The 18,470-nt window shown below is 42.7% G+C and overlaps 1 protein-coding gene across 1 annotated transcript in view; it reads left to right on the top strand.

Annotated features, from left to right (window-relative positions):
- The window catches only part of LOC119456970 (protein capicua homolog), a 93,335-nt gene extending 75,303 nt beyond the window's left edge, over positions 1-18,032 (top strand). Inside the window, 2 exon segments of the mRNA XM_049669159.1 lie at positions 4,623-4,769; positions 9,405-18,032. Of these exon segments, the coding sequence (XP_049525116.1) occupies positions 4,623-4,769; positions 9,405-9,628 (371 nt within the window). The 3' untranslated portion in view covers positions 9,629-18,032.
- Positions 18,033-18,470: the final 438 nt, after the last annotated feature.

Below are 18,470 nucleotides of genomic sequence, written 5' to 3'. Positions count from 1 at the left end.
TCCAAAAAACCGAGCAGTCCGAAAAAATGAATGCATGCCTTTTACAGCACCCAAGGGCACAAATCACCACAGGCACGTCCGAAATAGCTCTGAAGGCCTGCCAGTACACTTTTTAGGCGTATCGATGCTAGTCCTGTGATAGGAGACGGCGAGTGCATGCGTGCATAATTAAGGAATACATACCGTGTTCCGTGACAATTGCCCCTTCCCACTCTTGGTATGTTTCACCACAATAATTCGCTTATGCTTCACCGCGTAACATTGCTGTATTGAAGCGAAGCTGACTTTTGGGAACCGGGCATTATGTAACAACGTGTCGTGCTTTCCAAGCTTCAAAACCATTGGTGAGAATTACAAAGGCGGTGTTGGCGCCATTGCTAACAGCGGCAAATTGTTTTAATGAAAAACATGGCACTGAACAGCAAAAAGCGTGGTAGTGAACTCCTAGCATTGCTGCGGTGGTGGCTACGGCTGCCAGCAAATCTGCGTGCAAAAGCACTGGCTCGAGGCGGCGAGATAATGAAAATGGCGGCAGTGGTGGCTTCGATTAATGCCGTTTCGGACCTGGGGTCATGAAAAAAGTCCGGACAATCGAACGGCGAAGGTTTTTTGCATCCGAAATTTCAGACGTTCGTAAAGAATGACTCTATGGTGTACGTGGTGGTGCCACAAGGCGTCCGAATTGCCGGGCATGTCTGAAAAATTGGGCGTCCAAAAAATCTGTCGTTGACTGTATTCACATGCACTTCATCTAAGAAGTGTGAATGTTGAGCAAACATGAGTTAGTGTATAGGAGTCTCAGTAGATGTGGATGTGAGTGAAGGCAGACAAATGCCAGGGAGCTTGATTTGTTGGCTACAAGTTGCTTATCGAAATGTTATAGTTGAAACTGGTACCATATTTTCCATACCAACATTCCAAGTTGGTGTCATGTTTATCACAGTGGCAGTGCTAAACATGTACTATGTTTGCAGTGCCATTTTGCTCACTCACAAAGGCCTTTTCTAAGTAACAGTGACACTTAGAGCAATACTCTAAGACATAGTTTGGATTAATATTTGTCTTTAGTGTCTCTTTAAAACCTTGCTTTAACTCTTTACACCAGTTCAAGGGCATAAGCCTTGCCATGTGGTGCTATGCAGATATCTAACCTGCTGTGTTTAGTGTTTTGCAAAAAAATAGAACTCTTTTTAAAAGCTTCGTGTACGGCATGCTGTGCTTGATTTATGCTTTTCATTATGTGCATTATCTTGACAGCCTGAAACGTAAGTACATTTTTGCATGTATTTTGAACTGCTTGACCTGCCGTGCTGGCCCAGTGACTGCGGCCTTCTGCTGCTGAGAATGAAGTAATGGGCTCGATTCCTGGCCACTGCGGTAACATTTTGATAGAGATAGAACACAAACACACTTGTGTACTTATGTTTATGTGTACATTAAACGCGTTTTGGTTGAACCTGGCTCATCAACGCAGTACTGGTAAATTTTGCTTTGGGCGAGCTTGGCTTGTCTGGGGCAATATTCCTGTTTTCAAAGCGATTTGGCCAAAAGTAGCGCATCTACTTATTTTATCTTCTACTACATAGATGGCTGCATAGTGTCAACGCTCAAAGCGATGTTCATTGTGGCCTTTATGTTTTACTACATAAATTGTGGCACTTTTTCAGCGCTTGAAGGCCATGGTTGTTTGATCCTTGTGTTCTGCTATATGGAATGCAGAAATTTGTCAGCGCTCGAAGGCATCCATCACATTTTTTGCAATGATGCGTTACTGATTAAGTTAATAAAGCTTACCTAATTCAATCTGAATATAAGTCTTGCACATAGAAACACATACGACTATCATGAGCATCACCACCAACATAGAGTGAGCACCGTTCTCGTAATGTTGTACGTTATTTTATTTCTTGGCTACATTTAGTTGGCACAGACAATATGTAACTTATTACTGATCTGCAAAGTCAAATAAAGGACATGTTTTCTTAATCTGCCTGTATTTCACTCGTATGGAACTCGTATCAAACTGCTCCAAAACACACATCTCCTGCTTCAAGCATGCACCAAAATGGCAAATTTGCTGCTCTTAAAGCTGCTCCAAAATGCCCTTGGTTGCTTCCATCCCTGCATTAGGAAATACCGTACAAACATATATTTGCATAAATTTGTAATGCAACCAGAATAAAATGTAGAAAGTTGTATCTTTAATGACAGTTAAAATAAATAATCAAATAAAAGCATGGTACTTGCAAGCACTGGGGAGTACAATATTGTTCTAAATATTACTCACGCTTTCCTGCAGTTCGTCAAGTTCCTGCATTCACTGTTTTTCCATCACTATGCTGTAAGCTCAGAAAATTTTTCTTTTGTAAATCGGGTGCATGTTACTATCAAGTGCACGTTTATTTTCTCACTTTAAACCGGGCATTAGATTCAGGGGCGTGTTAGAATCGTGTAAAAAGGATACAACAAATTATAGTATATAATGAAGTGAATAAAAAAATGTTTTACACTGATATCAGCATGTAATGATCCAATACTTATAAAAAAACATCACATATAACGAAGGCATTTTTGTGTCGCATGCGACTTCGTTGTAACAAGGTTCAACTGTGCTTGTTGAAGTGTATTCGTGAAGTCATGCCCTTTAGTGCCAAACTGTTAAATACATTCCACAGCTTTGTTAAAGAATTGTTGTGGTCCTTCTTTAGTGCTAGTCATAATTAGCATCTTCCACCAGAGCATTTCAATGAGTTAGGTGACTTCAGAGATCAGATGTTGGCATAACCAAAATCATGATTTCTTACTACAGTTAAACCTGGATATAACGAAATTGACGAATTCCCGAAAAGCTTCGTTATAAAGAGGATTTCGTTATATGCAGGTTCGGCACAAAAATTCGAAAAAAAAACACTTACCGTAATTACTCGATTCTAACGCATCCTCGATTGTAACGCTCACCCGTTTTCCGTTTTCGTAGAAGCACTCATCCTTGGAATGTCACACCAGGTACTGGATGAGTGGACGCGTGTCGTTTTGCACAAGCGCGAGGCACCGGAAACGAAGAGCGAGCGTCACGATGGCCTTGTAGCGTCGTATAGTGTTACTGTAGAACCCCACTGTTACGTTCCCGGGTGCTGTGTTTTCCCAGCGGTTACCTCGTTTTCGGCCGGTCCCGGCACAGCTCCCATAGAACCCAATGCATTGGTAACCTTGCTGTTGCGTCGCAACTGTGGGACCGTTCCCGCATCATACGTTGCGAACTACCACCCCGCGCCGGCCCGAGCGGCCATTTTGACTTTTCATGTCGGTTTCCGCCAGCAAAAGTTTGGCCCTTCAGATCCGTATTTGCTATCTAAAGATAGTGTCAGTGACGCGTTGTTGCTCTAAAATTGGTTTTGGCTCATAGATGTTCCGTATAATGTCCAAGAGTGATAACGCAGTCGCCGTATGCTGTATGTGCGAGTGAAAACGTGCGAGGGCAGCCGACGACCGCGTCTAAATCTCGTGCGTGCAAGAAAGCAAAGCCGGGAGGAAACGCACCTTCTTCCGTTGCGCTCGAGGCACCGGCGAGGGAGCGAGGGGGGAGGGATAGCGGGCGGCATTGTACTGTACTCGGACATCAACTGCGTACTGCACGGCGACGCGCGGTCGTGCGGGCCGTATCTTCAACGCAATCTGTGTTGGGGCAGAGTAAAGGCAGTGTAGGTGCGTCGGCGGCTCGTAGCTTTGTGCGTGCTGTCTGTTCTCGGCGCTCAGTTTGCGTTGAAGCGATAGACAACAGCACGAAGGTCACTTCGCTCGCTTCTGCAGCGGCGCTTCCACACGCTGCCAGCGTTTGACAGCGCGTGTCCGCGCTCATTGAGTGTGATGTGTCACAGCGTCTGCCAGCGCATTGGCAACATCAACTGGAAAAGGAGACTGCCGGCTTGGCAGGCTAGGCCAGCTGCAGCAAGCGGCAGGATCAGGTTTGAATGAAGGGAGGGGTAAGGTCACGCCCGCGGCGACAAGATCGCTGGGTCGAGGGATGCAGGCCTGCCTCGCACACGCTTGCACGCATGCATACATGCGCTTGCTTCGCATTCCGTCGCAGCGGAGAAGGTGTTTCCGGTGTTTCCTCGCGCAAAAAGAACAAAATTTGGGGCGAAATCTCTAGGTTGTCGGCGGGGAAAATTCGTTATTTCGAGGGGTCTCCCGCTGCCACTTCGTTACGTAGAGGTCTCAAATACATGTGCTTCTATGGAGTAACGGCGGGGAATAGAAAAACTTCGTTATATCCAGGAAGTCGTTTTATGGAGGTTTGTTATAAGCAGGTTTAACTTCATGTGGCAGGATTAAAACTAATGGTCCTCTCAGATTGTATTCGAGTCGCTCTTTCTTTGAGTGATATAAATTTCAAGTTGGCATTGATTTTATGGTAAAAAAAATCTTTACACCGAATGGCATATTTTTGAGCATTGTTATGCTGGGTTCTTGTGAAGCATGCACATATGGCGAGTTACATAACTGTAGTTTTGTTCATTTTGCTCTAATTATAGTGCTTGGTACTTCACATGCCAAACGGAATGGCATGCAGCTAATGTGTTTTGGCAGCCACTTATAATTTTAAAATTACCTTCGTGCAGATGCGTCTGATGGTGATGTAGGCTCTCCACGAACACCTAAGACACCAGCAGAAGGTGAGAAGAGTCATTCATCACTGCGGCGTACACTGGAGCAACGGCGCCAGCTTGTCATGCAACTTTTCACCGAGGAAGGCTGGTTCCCTTCAGGTAAATGCTGTTACCCACATGTCGTTTTTCATATTTTTGCGAGCTACCCTGAAGACAAGGTGTTTTAATACTCAAATCGTTGTTGTCGTTGATGATCGTTCTGGAAGACACTGCCGTTTGATGTATATACTGTTGTTTATTCTTCAAGTTACCATTATACAATTAAGAGCACTTCCTTTAACATCTTAAGATCTCGTCAAAGCGTCCGTGATAAGATGGTTGCGCACCAGCTCCTCCGAGTCGTTCTGCCTCCGTCCGCTCTCCCAGCTTCCCACTTCCCCGCCTTCTCCTCGAGACATCCTCCCGGCAAGCCTAACCAAAGTCGTAATTTTGAGGAGAGTCTTGGGGTACGGGGAAGCCGTCGACGTAGGGAGGTGCCGTTCCGTTCTTATGGCAGAGCATCTGGAGTATCTCAATTCACGATGCAAACAAAAGAACCAGACAAACACAACTAAACACCAGTGAGTACAAATGTCTCAACACAAGGCATTATCCTCTACTGAGTGGAAGTACGGCGTATGGAGGCCACGACAGCATCAATCATTCTTGTGCACTTCCCCGTGCTCCACCACATGCAAAATTGTCCTATTTGGGCAATTTGGACCAGCAGGCCACTCAAGCGTCGAGCGTTCTGTTATTGATATTCATGCGGCCAGACTTGCCTTGAAAGCACTGCTGTTGGGCAAAATTGAAAATGACTGACGGTTACTATGCCATTATTGGGAGATCACGGTTCATCAATGCTTTGTTTATGTCATCACTGATTGCTGATAACGGTTCACGATGATGTTCTACCTTTCTAACTTCATACTTTTTTGGCTGAAGCATCTTAGAAAACATAACTTTGCGGCACATGGCGTGTTCTGCCTTGTGTGGCTGATACGCAGCCGTAACGGCGAGCCCTTTCCAAAGTGGCAGTACGCTGCAGTAATTTCTGCTCCCAGCCAACTAGAACGCTTTGCTCTCGTATGCAGAATCCACTCATGTCCCGCTGGTCGTAAAATATATTACAAGCTTCGAAGATAAATTGGCAGCGGCTGCCAGTTTCAAAATAGTAGTTGATCAGAACCGGATGCCGTTTACAACACATTTTATTCCGTAATTCAACATTTTTAAGCAAAGTTTGCAGCTAGGTGTGGGAAGGTGCTGGAAACAAAAATGACGATACTAAAAACCCAATTTGTAGACCAAGGTGACGTCAATCGTTGCTTTCGACGCCAGCTTCAGTGTCATTATTTTTTTGCGCGTATTGAAGGGTGAGTCCACATATAGCAAACTGCTGACATACCACTTTTCATGGAGCTGACCAAGTTCATTATAAATGGGTTCAACTGCGTGGTGATCTATTTTAGTGGAAACAGATTTCTTTTTTTAATTAGATTTAACTGATGAGAGGATCCTTTCTCCGATAATTCTTTCAGCATGGCGGACGCTAGGTAGGCAAGTGGCAGTCGCACCCTGTTTGCTAATGAACTAAAATTTGCTGATTAACTTCTCAATTACTTGGTTAATTTAAGGCCCATGTTGCAATGGCAGTATTGCAGCAGGGCGTTGCAGAAGGCTATACATCTTACAACCTAGGCCAGGCAATGCTGTTGCGCCTTTTGAGAAGTGCCACCATTGTTAACAAATTTATTTTTGTGGTCGCATTGCCATGCCAATGCCCATTGTCTTTATGGCAGGGTGTGTGCTTTTCACTTTGTTCGTGGCATTCAGACGTGCTGTATATGCTCTCTCTCCCTCTGTCTCGTTCCTCGTGGCGCTCACACTGCGAAGTGCTCTCTCTCTCGTTACACGCAGGGCTCGGTCACGTTATGCCTGCTCTTTTTCTTGTCGTTTGTGGCACTCGCACTGCGCATGCTGTCTTGTTGCTCGTAGCACTCTCCCCCGTTGCTTGTAGCACTCGCATCGTGCGGGCTCTCTAATTGCTCGTGGCACTCATGCTACGTGCGCTCTTTCTCTCTCGCTGGTTGCTTGTTGTGCTAACACTACGCCTGTTTTCTCGTTCGTTGCTCGTGGCGCTCTTGCTGTGCACGCTCTCACTCATTACTCATTCTGCTAACGCTCTAGAAGAGCAGCACGTGGACTGGTTGAGAAAAGGCAATGTGTAAACTACAATAAAATTTTTCAGAAACTCTCTGATGCAGAATCTCTTTTTCGCGGCGGGAAGACCAAGAATTCCGAGCATCTGCAGTGCCTGTCATTTTAGAGTGTTAAATAAAATGTGCACATAAGACGCAATTAAACACGCCAAGTATGTTTCACACATCAGCAACGAGATCTGAAATGTCGAGCTTGAAGTATACACCCATTCAATGCCGAAGAAGCCGCAGCGCTTAGAAATGTGTGAAGAACACTGACAACATTCTTGGGGTGGTGCGTGCCATTTATTATTATTTTTTTTTTGGCAGGTGCATCTGTATGCAAATTATCATTTTTTTGTGCCAGTCTGTCTCAAAAACACGGGCGCAATCTTTTGTGCAACCAATTTCAATGGCTTTGTACACAGCAGTCATATTTCTCCCCAGGCCCAATCACTTCAACAGTAAAACTGCATCAGAGGAATTTCTGTTGTGGATAACGTTGCATGTTTTAAACAAAAAAGGAAACGGTTAGCATCACTTAGTAAGCGACGGCTACGAGCAATTATTAGTGCAAAGGCTTGCAAATATTAAACTATGCGCTTTGTGATAAACAGTGCACAATCGCCAGTTGTGTAACTACCACATCTGTCATTCTGTTGCATGACCACGTTTCAGGCTCAAAGATCGTGAGTAGAATTTCCGAAAAATATTGGTATTTTCTGGGTGTATAAGTCGCGGTATTTCCTGAATTCTTTGTTTGTGCGTCTCATAGAACGGTGCGACTTATATACATTTTTTTTTTCTGGAAAAACTGCCGTCAAAATCAGATTTGATGCTACGGTCACGTGAAGCATGCTGGGTTGACGTCCTCTGGCAGTAGCTATGGGTTGTGTGTGTGGTATGGAGGTACCGGTTTCTTCTCGTGATTGAGTTGCTGTGCGCCGCGCCAGAAGGACGAAGCAGTAACGCAAGCGGCAGCAGGCCAACCGTGAGTCGACCAACCTCGAAGTCGTCGCATCTGCAGATTGCTTTCAAGATACGGTTGCTACCAAAGTACAGTCCACCCCTCCTCCCTTCCACGCTACCTTCCCACTTTCCTCCCTTGTGCATGCAGATTGCTTTCAAGATTTGGTTGCTACCAGAGTACTCCACCCCTCCTCCCTCCCACGCTACCTTTCCTACTTTCCTCCCTTGTGCATGATGCAGTTCACCATCGCACACTTTCACTTGCACATGCAACAATGTTATCGCTCTTGGACTTTATACAGAACATCGCGGCAACCACGACGGCCGAAATGCGCCTGGAGTGTTCGTATCTTTGCTATCGCAATTATATAGAAATGGAAGCACGTGACCCGCGTTCACGAAGTGAAACATCGCTGTAATTTTTTTTTAATCTCTTACTGAATGAACAGGTGCGTCTTATACACCGGTGCGACTTATATATGTTTTCTTTCAGAAAAACTGCCGTTTTGAGGGGGGTTCCGACTTATACAAAGGTGCGACTTATAGACCGGAAAATGCGGTACCCATTAGATTTGCTCTTTTCATTGCTGCCAAAACATGCTATTGCAATTACTGTGTTCCCACATAGTGCACTCAACCACGACAATGTTTTTGCATGTCGAAACAAAATGTAGATTAGGTCAGTGTATGAACGCCAACCACGAACACTCCTGCACTATTGAAATCGGTCACGACTAGACATGGGTGAATATCAACTTTTGCAAATATGAATCAAATATCGAATCGAATAGTAAAAATGGATGCATATATTTATGGCAGGAATAATATGCCTCTAGTGACTAATGCAAGAAGGATAGCTAACTATCAAAGGTGAGGGAATCAGTTTTGAACATATCAGTAATTGTAATAAAAGCTGCACAAGAAGTCTCTCAACGATTTGGAGACTGGTTGCAAACAAGCTTTCTAAGAATAAATGGCTGCTGTATGACTAGCTTTCCAAAAGTGCTAAATGTATGGGTGGCAAAAAAAATATGGAAAAAGAAAAACTCCTGGAGGACTTGTGTGCCATAGACAACATGTAAAAGGGGTCACTGCAATTAAAACATTGCTGATTATTGCATAAAAATAAAACTGCTACATGGCTAGATTGCCAAGAACACTGAATGATCGATGGCTAGCAAAAATCACAAGTTGTCATGTAGGCTTACGGCGTCAAACAAAGAAAGCTTGCATTACCCAGCTTTATTTTTTTTCTCTGCGTTGCTTCGAAAACTTTTGTCGTTGCCACACTTCTGATAATTTGTGATATTTTGTATAGCAGACGGAGAAGTGTAACTAGACTTTACCAGTTTGTTGTTGCAAATTATTTGGTTAGCTTCAATTATTCGAAATTACCAAATAGTAGTTGCTTTTCAAATATGAATAGTTATTGCAAAATATTCTTTTCGTATGTTCACCCAGCCCTAGTCGCAGCAGATGCACGCACCACAAAGCTGATGCACATGTGGTGTGCTTAATTTGAGCCACTTGATAACTAAACGATAAGCTGTTCACAATGTGCTATGCCATTTTGTTGTCGTTGCAGCACAAGCTACGGCTGCCTTTCAGCAGCGGCATCGGGATGTGTTCAGTAACAAAAACACACTGCAGCTCAAGATACGTGAGGTGCGTCAAAAGCTGATGGCTCAGAACAACCAAGCCAACATTGCCACTACGCCGAGTGCTCATGACACTACTGTTGAAGCACCTCCTGCCAAGTCGGAACCACCAAACGCCCCAGAACCCCAGACACCACGGACGGGGACATGAAGGGCTCGGGGGACGCACACAAAGTTTGAATAGGCTGTTGGGTGATAGTGCGGGATTAGAGAGGTGGCAGGCAGGGTGTGTCCTATTTCTGCTGCAATGGGGCTCAATTTTATTTTTTCTGTTTTTATTGCCCTGGCAGCATGCACTCTGCGAACCAAAAGCAGCTGTGGAGTCGCATGCTGATGAGGCAAGGTTCTTATTTTTACTGGTTTTTAATCGAGTTCCAAGTGTTGGGCCACTGCGAGCGAGTTGTGTAGAAGCAGGCTTTTATAAATCCCTGCCACAACCCCAGCGCCACTTTTATTGTTTGTCTCTGATGTTGTTTGAAAGCTTGTTTAGCACCCTGCATTAAGTTGTCAGATTCGCAGTGAAGTAGCTAGATTGTCATGCACCTTGTGCAGGCTACCGATGCGGACTGTGTTGTAGAATGAGCTTTTTGGCTTGTGGTGTGGAGGCTCTCTGCAGGTGAACATTGCTGTTAAATAGTGTACATGGGGTCATCGCACTTGTATTGACCTTCCATGGATGCCTGTTTTGGCATGTGTCTTATGTTCAGTTGCGCACATGCAGTTGTGTTGCACCTGTGATGTGTACAAGACTGCATTCTTTGGTGGTTCTCAAGGTTTGTGTCACACTAATCTGAAGGATCTGAACGGCCCCGTTGCATAGCATGCAGTTTAGGTCTCCAATTGTTTAAAACATAGGCAGGTTAAACTGCACTGTGTTAATGTAATGTACGCACATGGTGGCTTTCATTGCTTTTTTATTTGCTTTTTTCACTTCCGCATTACCAGTTTAAACATGTGGTTTACCTTGATAACTTGGACTGTGTGTTGTTGCTAGTATTTGGACAATGCAGGGCAGTGCTGTTTCTTGCTGTTGACCATTGAAACATGTAAGCAGCACCTCTTTTGCAAATGAACCACGCAGTTGAAAGCCACTTTTTTTTCATTAATTGCTCAATGCTGCAGTAAGGTATGCATAATTCGGCAGTTATTGAGCCTACTGTATATATGTGAACTAGATATAGATTTCATTTGCTGATTCCAGGTAGACATGCAATGTGAAAAAATCAAGTTATCAGTCAGTCAAATGAGGTGATTTAGCGTAAACCTCTGAACATGCAGGTTTTGTTTTGTGCTGCACAAAAATCATTGCTGAGGTGGTATTATGCTTTGGTGTTGCATGTGGCATGAGCAGCAAGTGCAGATGGCATAAGCAAGATACAATACTGTCTTGCTAATATTGGTCCTTTCTAAAGAGCTGCACTTGCATCAAAATGGTTGTAGGCTATCTGTTGTGGGAATTATGAAGGTTAATATTTTCCCGCGTCCTTGAGACGACACTGTCGGGGCAAATATGCTGCAAGAATCGGTCAGTACAAAATTGGGTCAGGATCACTTCTCTAGAAGTTTTATATTTTAGTAATTAGCAGAACAGTTGCTGCTTGAAGAGCCACCTTAAAAGGATGTGGCTTGTCATGGGAATTTTGTTGTGTTCACTTTATTTGATGACATATTTTCAGTGCTCATAGTTTTGAGCCTTGTATAAAAGCTGACTTTTGTGAGAACTTGTTGTGAAACCCGAATATTGTTGTGTAATGATTTGTGCTTTTTTTTTCCCCTGATCTTGATGGAAGATACATGGAGCTGTCGGTGTATGTTCGGTGTGCCTCCCACAAGGACGTCCATGTGAGAAGTCCAGTTGTTGGACGATAATGTGTGAATGTAGCACATACTTTTTGTGTTCATAACATAATGGCACATGCGTGTTTTGTTTCTGTGTACTGTATCACTATTGCTTGTTTGTATCATTTTGTTATACTTTTTGTGCATAACACCATTGTTTCATATTACATATAAAATATGTACTGCATAACTTCCGTTGTTGCATGCAGGCATTTCACAAAATGTGGCTCGGCTTCTTTTTTGCTGCATTGTACCATTTATCTTGCATGTTTTCCTCTGTTATGCTTTTTTGTTGCTTCATCATCGCTTACTCCCTATAATCTGTCCCAGATTCTTGCTCAAATCAGACACACATCATAGGCAATCTTAATTTTTAAATTTTTTTTCGCTGCTCAGTAGTTAGGGCTGTCACTAAGCACTGGTTCGATGATTGCGAGGATAGTTACAGTAAGCCCTGTTAACTTGAAATGGCATGTCTCAGTACATTGGCCAAGTTGGAAGGTTTTCATAGTGCAGCGTCATCTCCAATAGGCGCCATGTATTTTTCACACCCTTAACTTGAAAGTTCTTCCCTGCTCACTCCAGATATCCCTGCTGACCAAAAAGGACCCCTACCTGGGGTATCCTTGGCATTGCACAAACTTGAACTCTTAACACACAGTATATGTCGCTAAAAGCACACACATATTGCTGCAGTAACATTAAAAAAAAAAAAATTTTGTTAGGCTACTGATGGGAAGCAAAGAAAGAAGAACAGGTGGGAGTTTACAAAGGCTGTTAATAATGTCCCATCTCCTGATTACAATTTTTGAGCCCCTTTTGGCAGGCACTTCTTTTGAACATTTAGTCAAAATTGACAGTGGAGTGGAAGTCTGTGGTCATGTGGTAAATTATTATTATTAGTAGTCTACTAGTAAGGACATGACTGCATGCTTGAACACCATATACAGGGTACTTGATAAGTGTTTCTGAGCGCAGTGAAAGCTAATGCCACAGAAGTGCTGCTGCGCAAGGCTACTGCCTCAAGGCCATTTAAATAAATAAGCATAGTGCGCGGCATGACATGTCAGGCATCATTAACTAGATACACCAGCTGCATGATCCTGGTACATATATAGTTTAGAATTGGCAATGTGTAGCCAATGCTATGAAATTTTGCTTACCTAAAAAAAAAAATAACCACTTATCTCCAAATTAAAAAAAAAAAAAATTTACCACTTCGGGCTAAAGAGAGGTTACTGTACATAGATAGTATGAGTAAATTCGGTTTGAGCCAGAACAGGACGTTCAAAGGAGGCAAGAAATTCAAATTGCGAATTGTTGAGTCCGGTGAAGGTAAGCCATTCGACTAGCAAATAAATGATTATTGTTGTCTGCCAGAAAATGCAGGACACATAAATAATCGAAGGCTTGTAAGCTTTTGCAATTTTCTTTTGCATCTGGCAGGTGCAGAAGGGCCATCCAAAATACATTCAATTTGATTTTGTAAAATACATTAAAGTGAGAATACTTGGCTGATCACTATGTGCAGGTGTTTAAGTCTTTGGGGGAAAATAGGAGAAAGTAAGGCTTCCCGCATTGCACTGGATGTTATGGTTAGGGTGTGCACTTTACCTCTTCACTGCTAATCCTCATAGTCTGTGTGGTTAGTGCAGTTCAGAAGTAGATGCACATCTGGCCTCTTACATACGGCACCCTGTTGGAACACCTGGGAGGGTGCGTTAAGACAGCTTTGGTTAGCGACATATGGCTCGATTCATGCTTCAAAGGTTCCTCAGAAAGTTGCCCATGGGATAAGGAATTTGGCACGACTATGGGCTTTGTGATCATGGTCTGAAAGAAACTTCTTTTGCATTTTTCTCAAAGCTTTTTCAAATCAACACATGCATTGTTAGCACTTCACAATGCTTTAGCACACGCTAGAGCATTGAAATAAAATATTGTTTACCCATTGTTTTAAAGGCGCTGTAGTGATTGGCTTGAGGCCAGCATTCTCACATGCAGGTGAATGGGAGAATGTTTCGTTTTCCTTGCTTGCACTTCGAACTTTGATATTGAATAGGTTTCTTTTAGACACTGCTTCTTTTAGTACAGCTTTGACCTGATTTGCCTTGGTTTTGCTTATTTGGTCCCTGTAGAGTAATGGACTCATGTGGCATGGTTCTGACATTCAGAAGACAGCCAACAAATGCCTCACATTTTTTGTTTTTATCTGCCTTTTAAATATTTGCTTCAGTTTTAAACCAGTGATTCTAATTATTCATTACATAAATGGTTTTACAAGAAAATGATTTATCGCCAAGTAAAATGTACTGCAGTCATGTGTACGCTTGTTCTTGCATTGTTACTTGCAGTAGTGACTCAGAGGCATCAAGCTATTGAGTCACCCCAGTGAATCGAGCTGGAGTGGTGGAACTGCTCCATTGGTCGAGGGGCTATGGTATAAAAGTCTGTATTGCAAAAAGAACGAAAAGAAAAGACAGGTAGATTAATCTGGACAATAAAGGCCTCTGGGAGCGGTGAATTGCTTTTCTGCTGGTTGCCAAATTTTGTCCTCTTCCAATAAGAGTGCATGCATTGATGTTCACATAGGGCTGTGTTGGTGCAGGGCACTTTTTTGTGCCAGAACACCATTTGTCAGTTCTTTAGGTAATATTCTTTACATGCTTCATTGGAGCCAACACATTGGTCTCAGTGTGGCAACATTGTGTCAGTGACAAGCTAAGAAAACCTTCATAACTGTTGTTGAAGTACTGCAGTTAATCCTGTGCACCCTGCCAAGTTTGCCTACTAAATGCACGTGAGGCTGCTTTCATTGTGAAAGCACTTTAAAAAAGAAAAAATTGGACAGTCTTCAAGCATTCTAATTTTCTTTGCACAATATGGTGCACTGCTTATCAAAAGAGGATGGTGTTACCCTGCAGCATGCCTTTTGTTTGTGTATGGCTGGGTAGCCTGCACATGCCTGAGAATGCATTGCGTGGACAGTCAACAGGCAGGGTAACAACCTGCTGTGCTTAGCCTTAAGGTGGTGTCATGTTGGCACCTGACTGGTTTAATGACATTGATGGAAGTTCCTGCATAGACACAAAGTAGCGTGCAATACTTGCAATTTCGTGCTTGTTACTGAAAGTAAAATTCTTGCTTACAGTTGAAAGTCTAACTTGCAACAGATTTCTATCTCTGCTGTTTATAAAGTTCTTTCCTTTTTTTTTTGTTTTTCTATATCCATACAGTTTGCAACTCTGAAGTCCCATATTCTTATTTGTCGTTTTGCTGTGGGAACCAGTATTTTGTGACGTCTGCGCTGTTATGGATTGTGAGCACAAAAAGATATTGAAAATTGGAGTGGATGTATGAATTCACTGCTGAGCTATGGATTGTACAAGAGTGAAGGAAATGTGAAAGAAATTGTTTTACTTGTCGCAGTGATGAGAGGCACTCTTCCACCCACACACATAGATATGAACGAACACAAAGGCTGAGCACGTGTACTATGCCTGCTCGCATTGTTGTACGTACTTTATATTATTTGCCAACATACATGCCGTCAAGATGACCATGTATGTCTATCACTTATCGATTTCGAAATTGTTAAGAAAGGTCAGGCTACGCCCCGTTTTATATCACTCCTGTTGCATTTTCCAGCATCTGCTATTGTGTGTGCATCAACCCTGTGTAATTACACCCTCCTCTTAGCATTACAAACTGCAGCCAGATTCACAAAGTTTTTCATCATAAGGACTCTATCGCTGGCCAGTCCAGTTGCTGTTCTCATTTCTCAATCATAATTGGCTAGAACTCAATCTTGCAATTGTCTTTTTTTTTTTTTCCCTACCAACAGCTGCGTGAATGCAAGCCCTGGTATTTTTACAGTGTACTGCTTGCATGGAGATGCCTTGAGTGCAGTTATAAAAGAAACGCTTGTTTTTGTGCCATACAGAGCTTAGCGCCACTGCTGGCTGTGGCAACCAGTCTAATATTTTCCACACACTGTTCATGCACTCAAATGCTGCTATGGTTGTGTCATCCTGGAAAGAGGAGTGGAAGTTTTGTAGTCATATACTAGCGAGACGAATTTCTTGATGGGAAAACTTAAGGGTGGGTAACCAGAGAGAAAAATTGGAAATGTTTATAGGAAAGAAGCTACATCCATAAAAAATACTGTTTCTGATCACTTGCCTCACCTGTTGACAATTTTGAGGTACAGTGTGTGTCACAATTACAGAGAATGGCTAATACTCACTCCAGCAGTTGTCATATTTCTGGTTAGACAGATCAGCTTTCTCAACAGATGTGTGCCTGCCTGCTATGCTGGATCACTCTACCAAAATGTGTCTGCCTACATCCCAGTTAACCCCATAGTTTTCCATGTTTTCTGTACAATTCTTACACTAATGATAAGGATTGCATAGAGATGATACAGAAAGCATGCAAAACTAGTGGACTGCATTTGAAAAGTTTCAGTTGTGCAGTGACTTTCGTGCCAGGAAAACCTGTTGGGCAGAACATCATTAGCATCCTGTTAAATGTGACATTCACTGTGCCACTCGGCTTTCCATCATGTGATCATGCAAGACTGTTATGTAAGGACTAAACTTAGTGCTAACTTTTCCAATTTTGTTGTGCATACAGTTGTGGCATTCACGCTGTAGTTAAGTGCAGAGGCCTCTGAAAGTTGCTTGTGGCCTTTATTTCTCCTGGCTTCTCTAATACTTTAGCAACTATCTCTATTACTGTTGCAACTACCTTTACATGTATTTTTGTCCACAGTCTTCTGCTACATGCCCAGAATGCAGTCTACGCTTGAAAGCCTGGAGTTAAATAGTGTGTGTGTTTGTGTGTATCATGCTCTTCTACCTAGCACTGAGACACTTGTGCACACTATTACACTTACCTGTAGCTACCTACCATGGAGAGATGCACCAACTCATATTTTTAAGACAAGGGGGTGTTTTTAAGACATTTTAAACGCTTTGCTGTGTATATAGACAATGCATAATTTTTGTTTTCGTCTGTAACTACACTTAGCTGGTTGTTACTAGGGGCCGCTAGGATTCCTTGCAGAAAGCGGTTGATGGCGAGAAGGAAATAAAATAGTTTTTTTTTTTTTTTGCCTCCTTTTTCTCTTGGCTGTTTGCATTGTGGAAGTTTATGGGTCGAGAATTTTGCTTCAGTGAAGCTTCATAACAGGAGGCCCACTAAGGCAAATCATGTGGTTATTGTGACCTGCTGTGTACACTGTCGTGTCATCACATGTGTAATGCTTGCGGATGTTCTCTAGTTCGTTTTGCTTTCCTGATGAAGCCAGGCTGTTGTCGGAAGCCTGAGCCTGCTTGCAAGAGGATTTCTGCATTAACATTAATTCATTTCTGCCAAGGCTATTTTCATGAAAACTTCAGTAATAATCACAAGTCGGCAAAAGGTTGCTAAAACTGTCGGTTGTAAATTTCCTGAGGGGTATTTCATTGCCCGAACACCAGATATGGACAACTCACATATTCAGTTGAAAAGTGGTAGTGGATGAAGCCAAAGGAAATATATAAGAAGCAAGTCCTTTCTAATTGACACAGCTGTATAACCAGTCAACCTGTCAGTCGTTTCATGGACGAGCACGAGGTCGTGGGTTCGACTCCAAGCTGCATTTTGATAAAGGCCGAATGGAAGAACCTGTGCTTGGTGAGCTTTTGGTGTTCAAGATTAATCTGGAGTCGGTCTAATGTGGTGCCGTTGTCTCTGCACTGTTTCGGGATGCAAGACCCCATTAATCGATCGGTCGGCTATTTTATAACTGTACCATATTGGTCCTCATGTGGAACTCAAACTTGGCACCCGCACTCTCTAGCATTACCTGCTACCCAGGCAACAATGTGGTCATATATTTCTAAAATATTTGTCAAGTGGAGGCTGGTTTAAATTTTACGCAGGACGTCCGATGTCATGTACATAAGCAGGGGTCATGTAAAAACCTGTGCCTGTGCCAAGAAACTATAGGGTTGCTGGACGAAAGAAACCCTCTTGCAAGCAGGCTTTGGTATTTCTGATGAAATGAAGAAACAGGTAGGATTGGGTGTGCACAATTGAAATCACTGATAAAAAAGACAAAGAGGAGGTCACGTCTTGCAAGTGCCAATTCTGTTTAATACTTGTTCTGTTTTCCCATGGCATCAAACTTGAAGTAACAATCAAGTCAGGAGATGTAAATAGATATAATGGTTAAATGTATGTTTAAAAAACCCTCTCCATCTGAAGGGGCCAATAAGGAAATTGTTTTACAACCCCATATGAAGAGCATCTTTGCTGACATTGATATTGCTGTTTGTGTGTTTTTCTGACGTCATTTTTTTTTTTTCTTGTTGCTTCATGTTGTTCACATTGTGCATGGTGAAGTTATGTTTAGCGGTGAGAAAAAGTGTGTTGATATGGCAGATCTGTTTTATTCATCTTTCCTGTTTGAGCTCTCAAAATCAGCATTTTGGAATTGTTTATTGCTCTCTCTTTTTTTTTTTCTGTGATACTTTTTCCAATACAGATCTTAAATGCAAAGAAGGGTATTACATGTGTGAGTCATATTTCCTTTCCATTTATTTCGCTACTTGTGTTATTATCATGTTTTAATGCTTAATCCATTCAGCTTAAGGGAAAAAAAAACTCATGACAATTGATATGTACAGTGCATGTAAGTATGAATAAATTACCCTTCAGTGCATTGTTAATCCCTTGAATGTGTCATTTATGCTGCCAAAGTGGATCGCTGTGAACCCTTTAACGTTCGTTGAGATGCTGCCTGTACATGGTCGTCCACTTTTATCGGTACCCACTAAGAAAGCACCACATTTTAACGACTTGATGTCGCCCAGCATCAGCACTTTTATTTCACGTAAGTATAAGACAAGAACATTTCAGCAGCACCCATCTGTTGATGACTGTCAAAGTCAATGCAAGAACATTCGAATGCAAACTTGTTTGAAGACCTATCGTAAGTATCATGGGATTCATTGTCGTCACATTCATCACAGTGGGCATCATAGCACCAACACCTGCAATGTGCACATGTCGGACAGCACTGTGGCATAGTCTAGGTTGCATAGAGGCCAGCAACCCAGATTAAGCAAAGTAGGTAGGGGTAGGCACAGAAATGCTCTCGCATTTAA

Source organism: Dermacentor silvarum, chromosome 6, assembly GCF_013339745.2.
Source record: "Dermacentor silvarum isolate Dsil-2018 chromosome 6, BIME_Dsil_1.4, whole genome shotgun sequence".
NCBI classification, from domain to species: domain Eukaryota; kingdom Metazoa; phylum Arthropoda; class Arachnida; order Ixodida; family Ixodidae; genus Dermacentor; species Dermacentor silvarum.
Note: the sequence above shows the minus strand (reverse complement) of the source record. Positions and strands in the feature narration are given on the sequence as shown.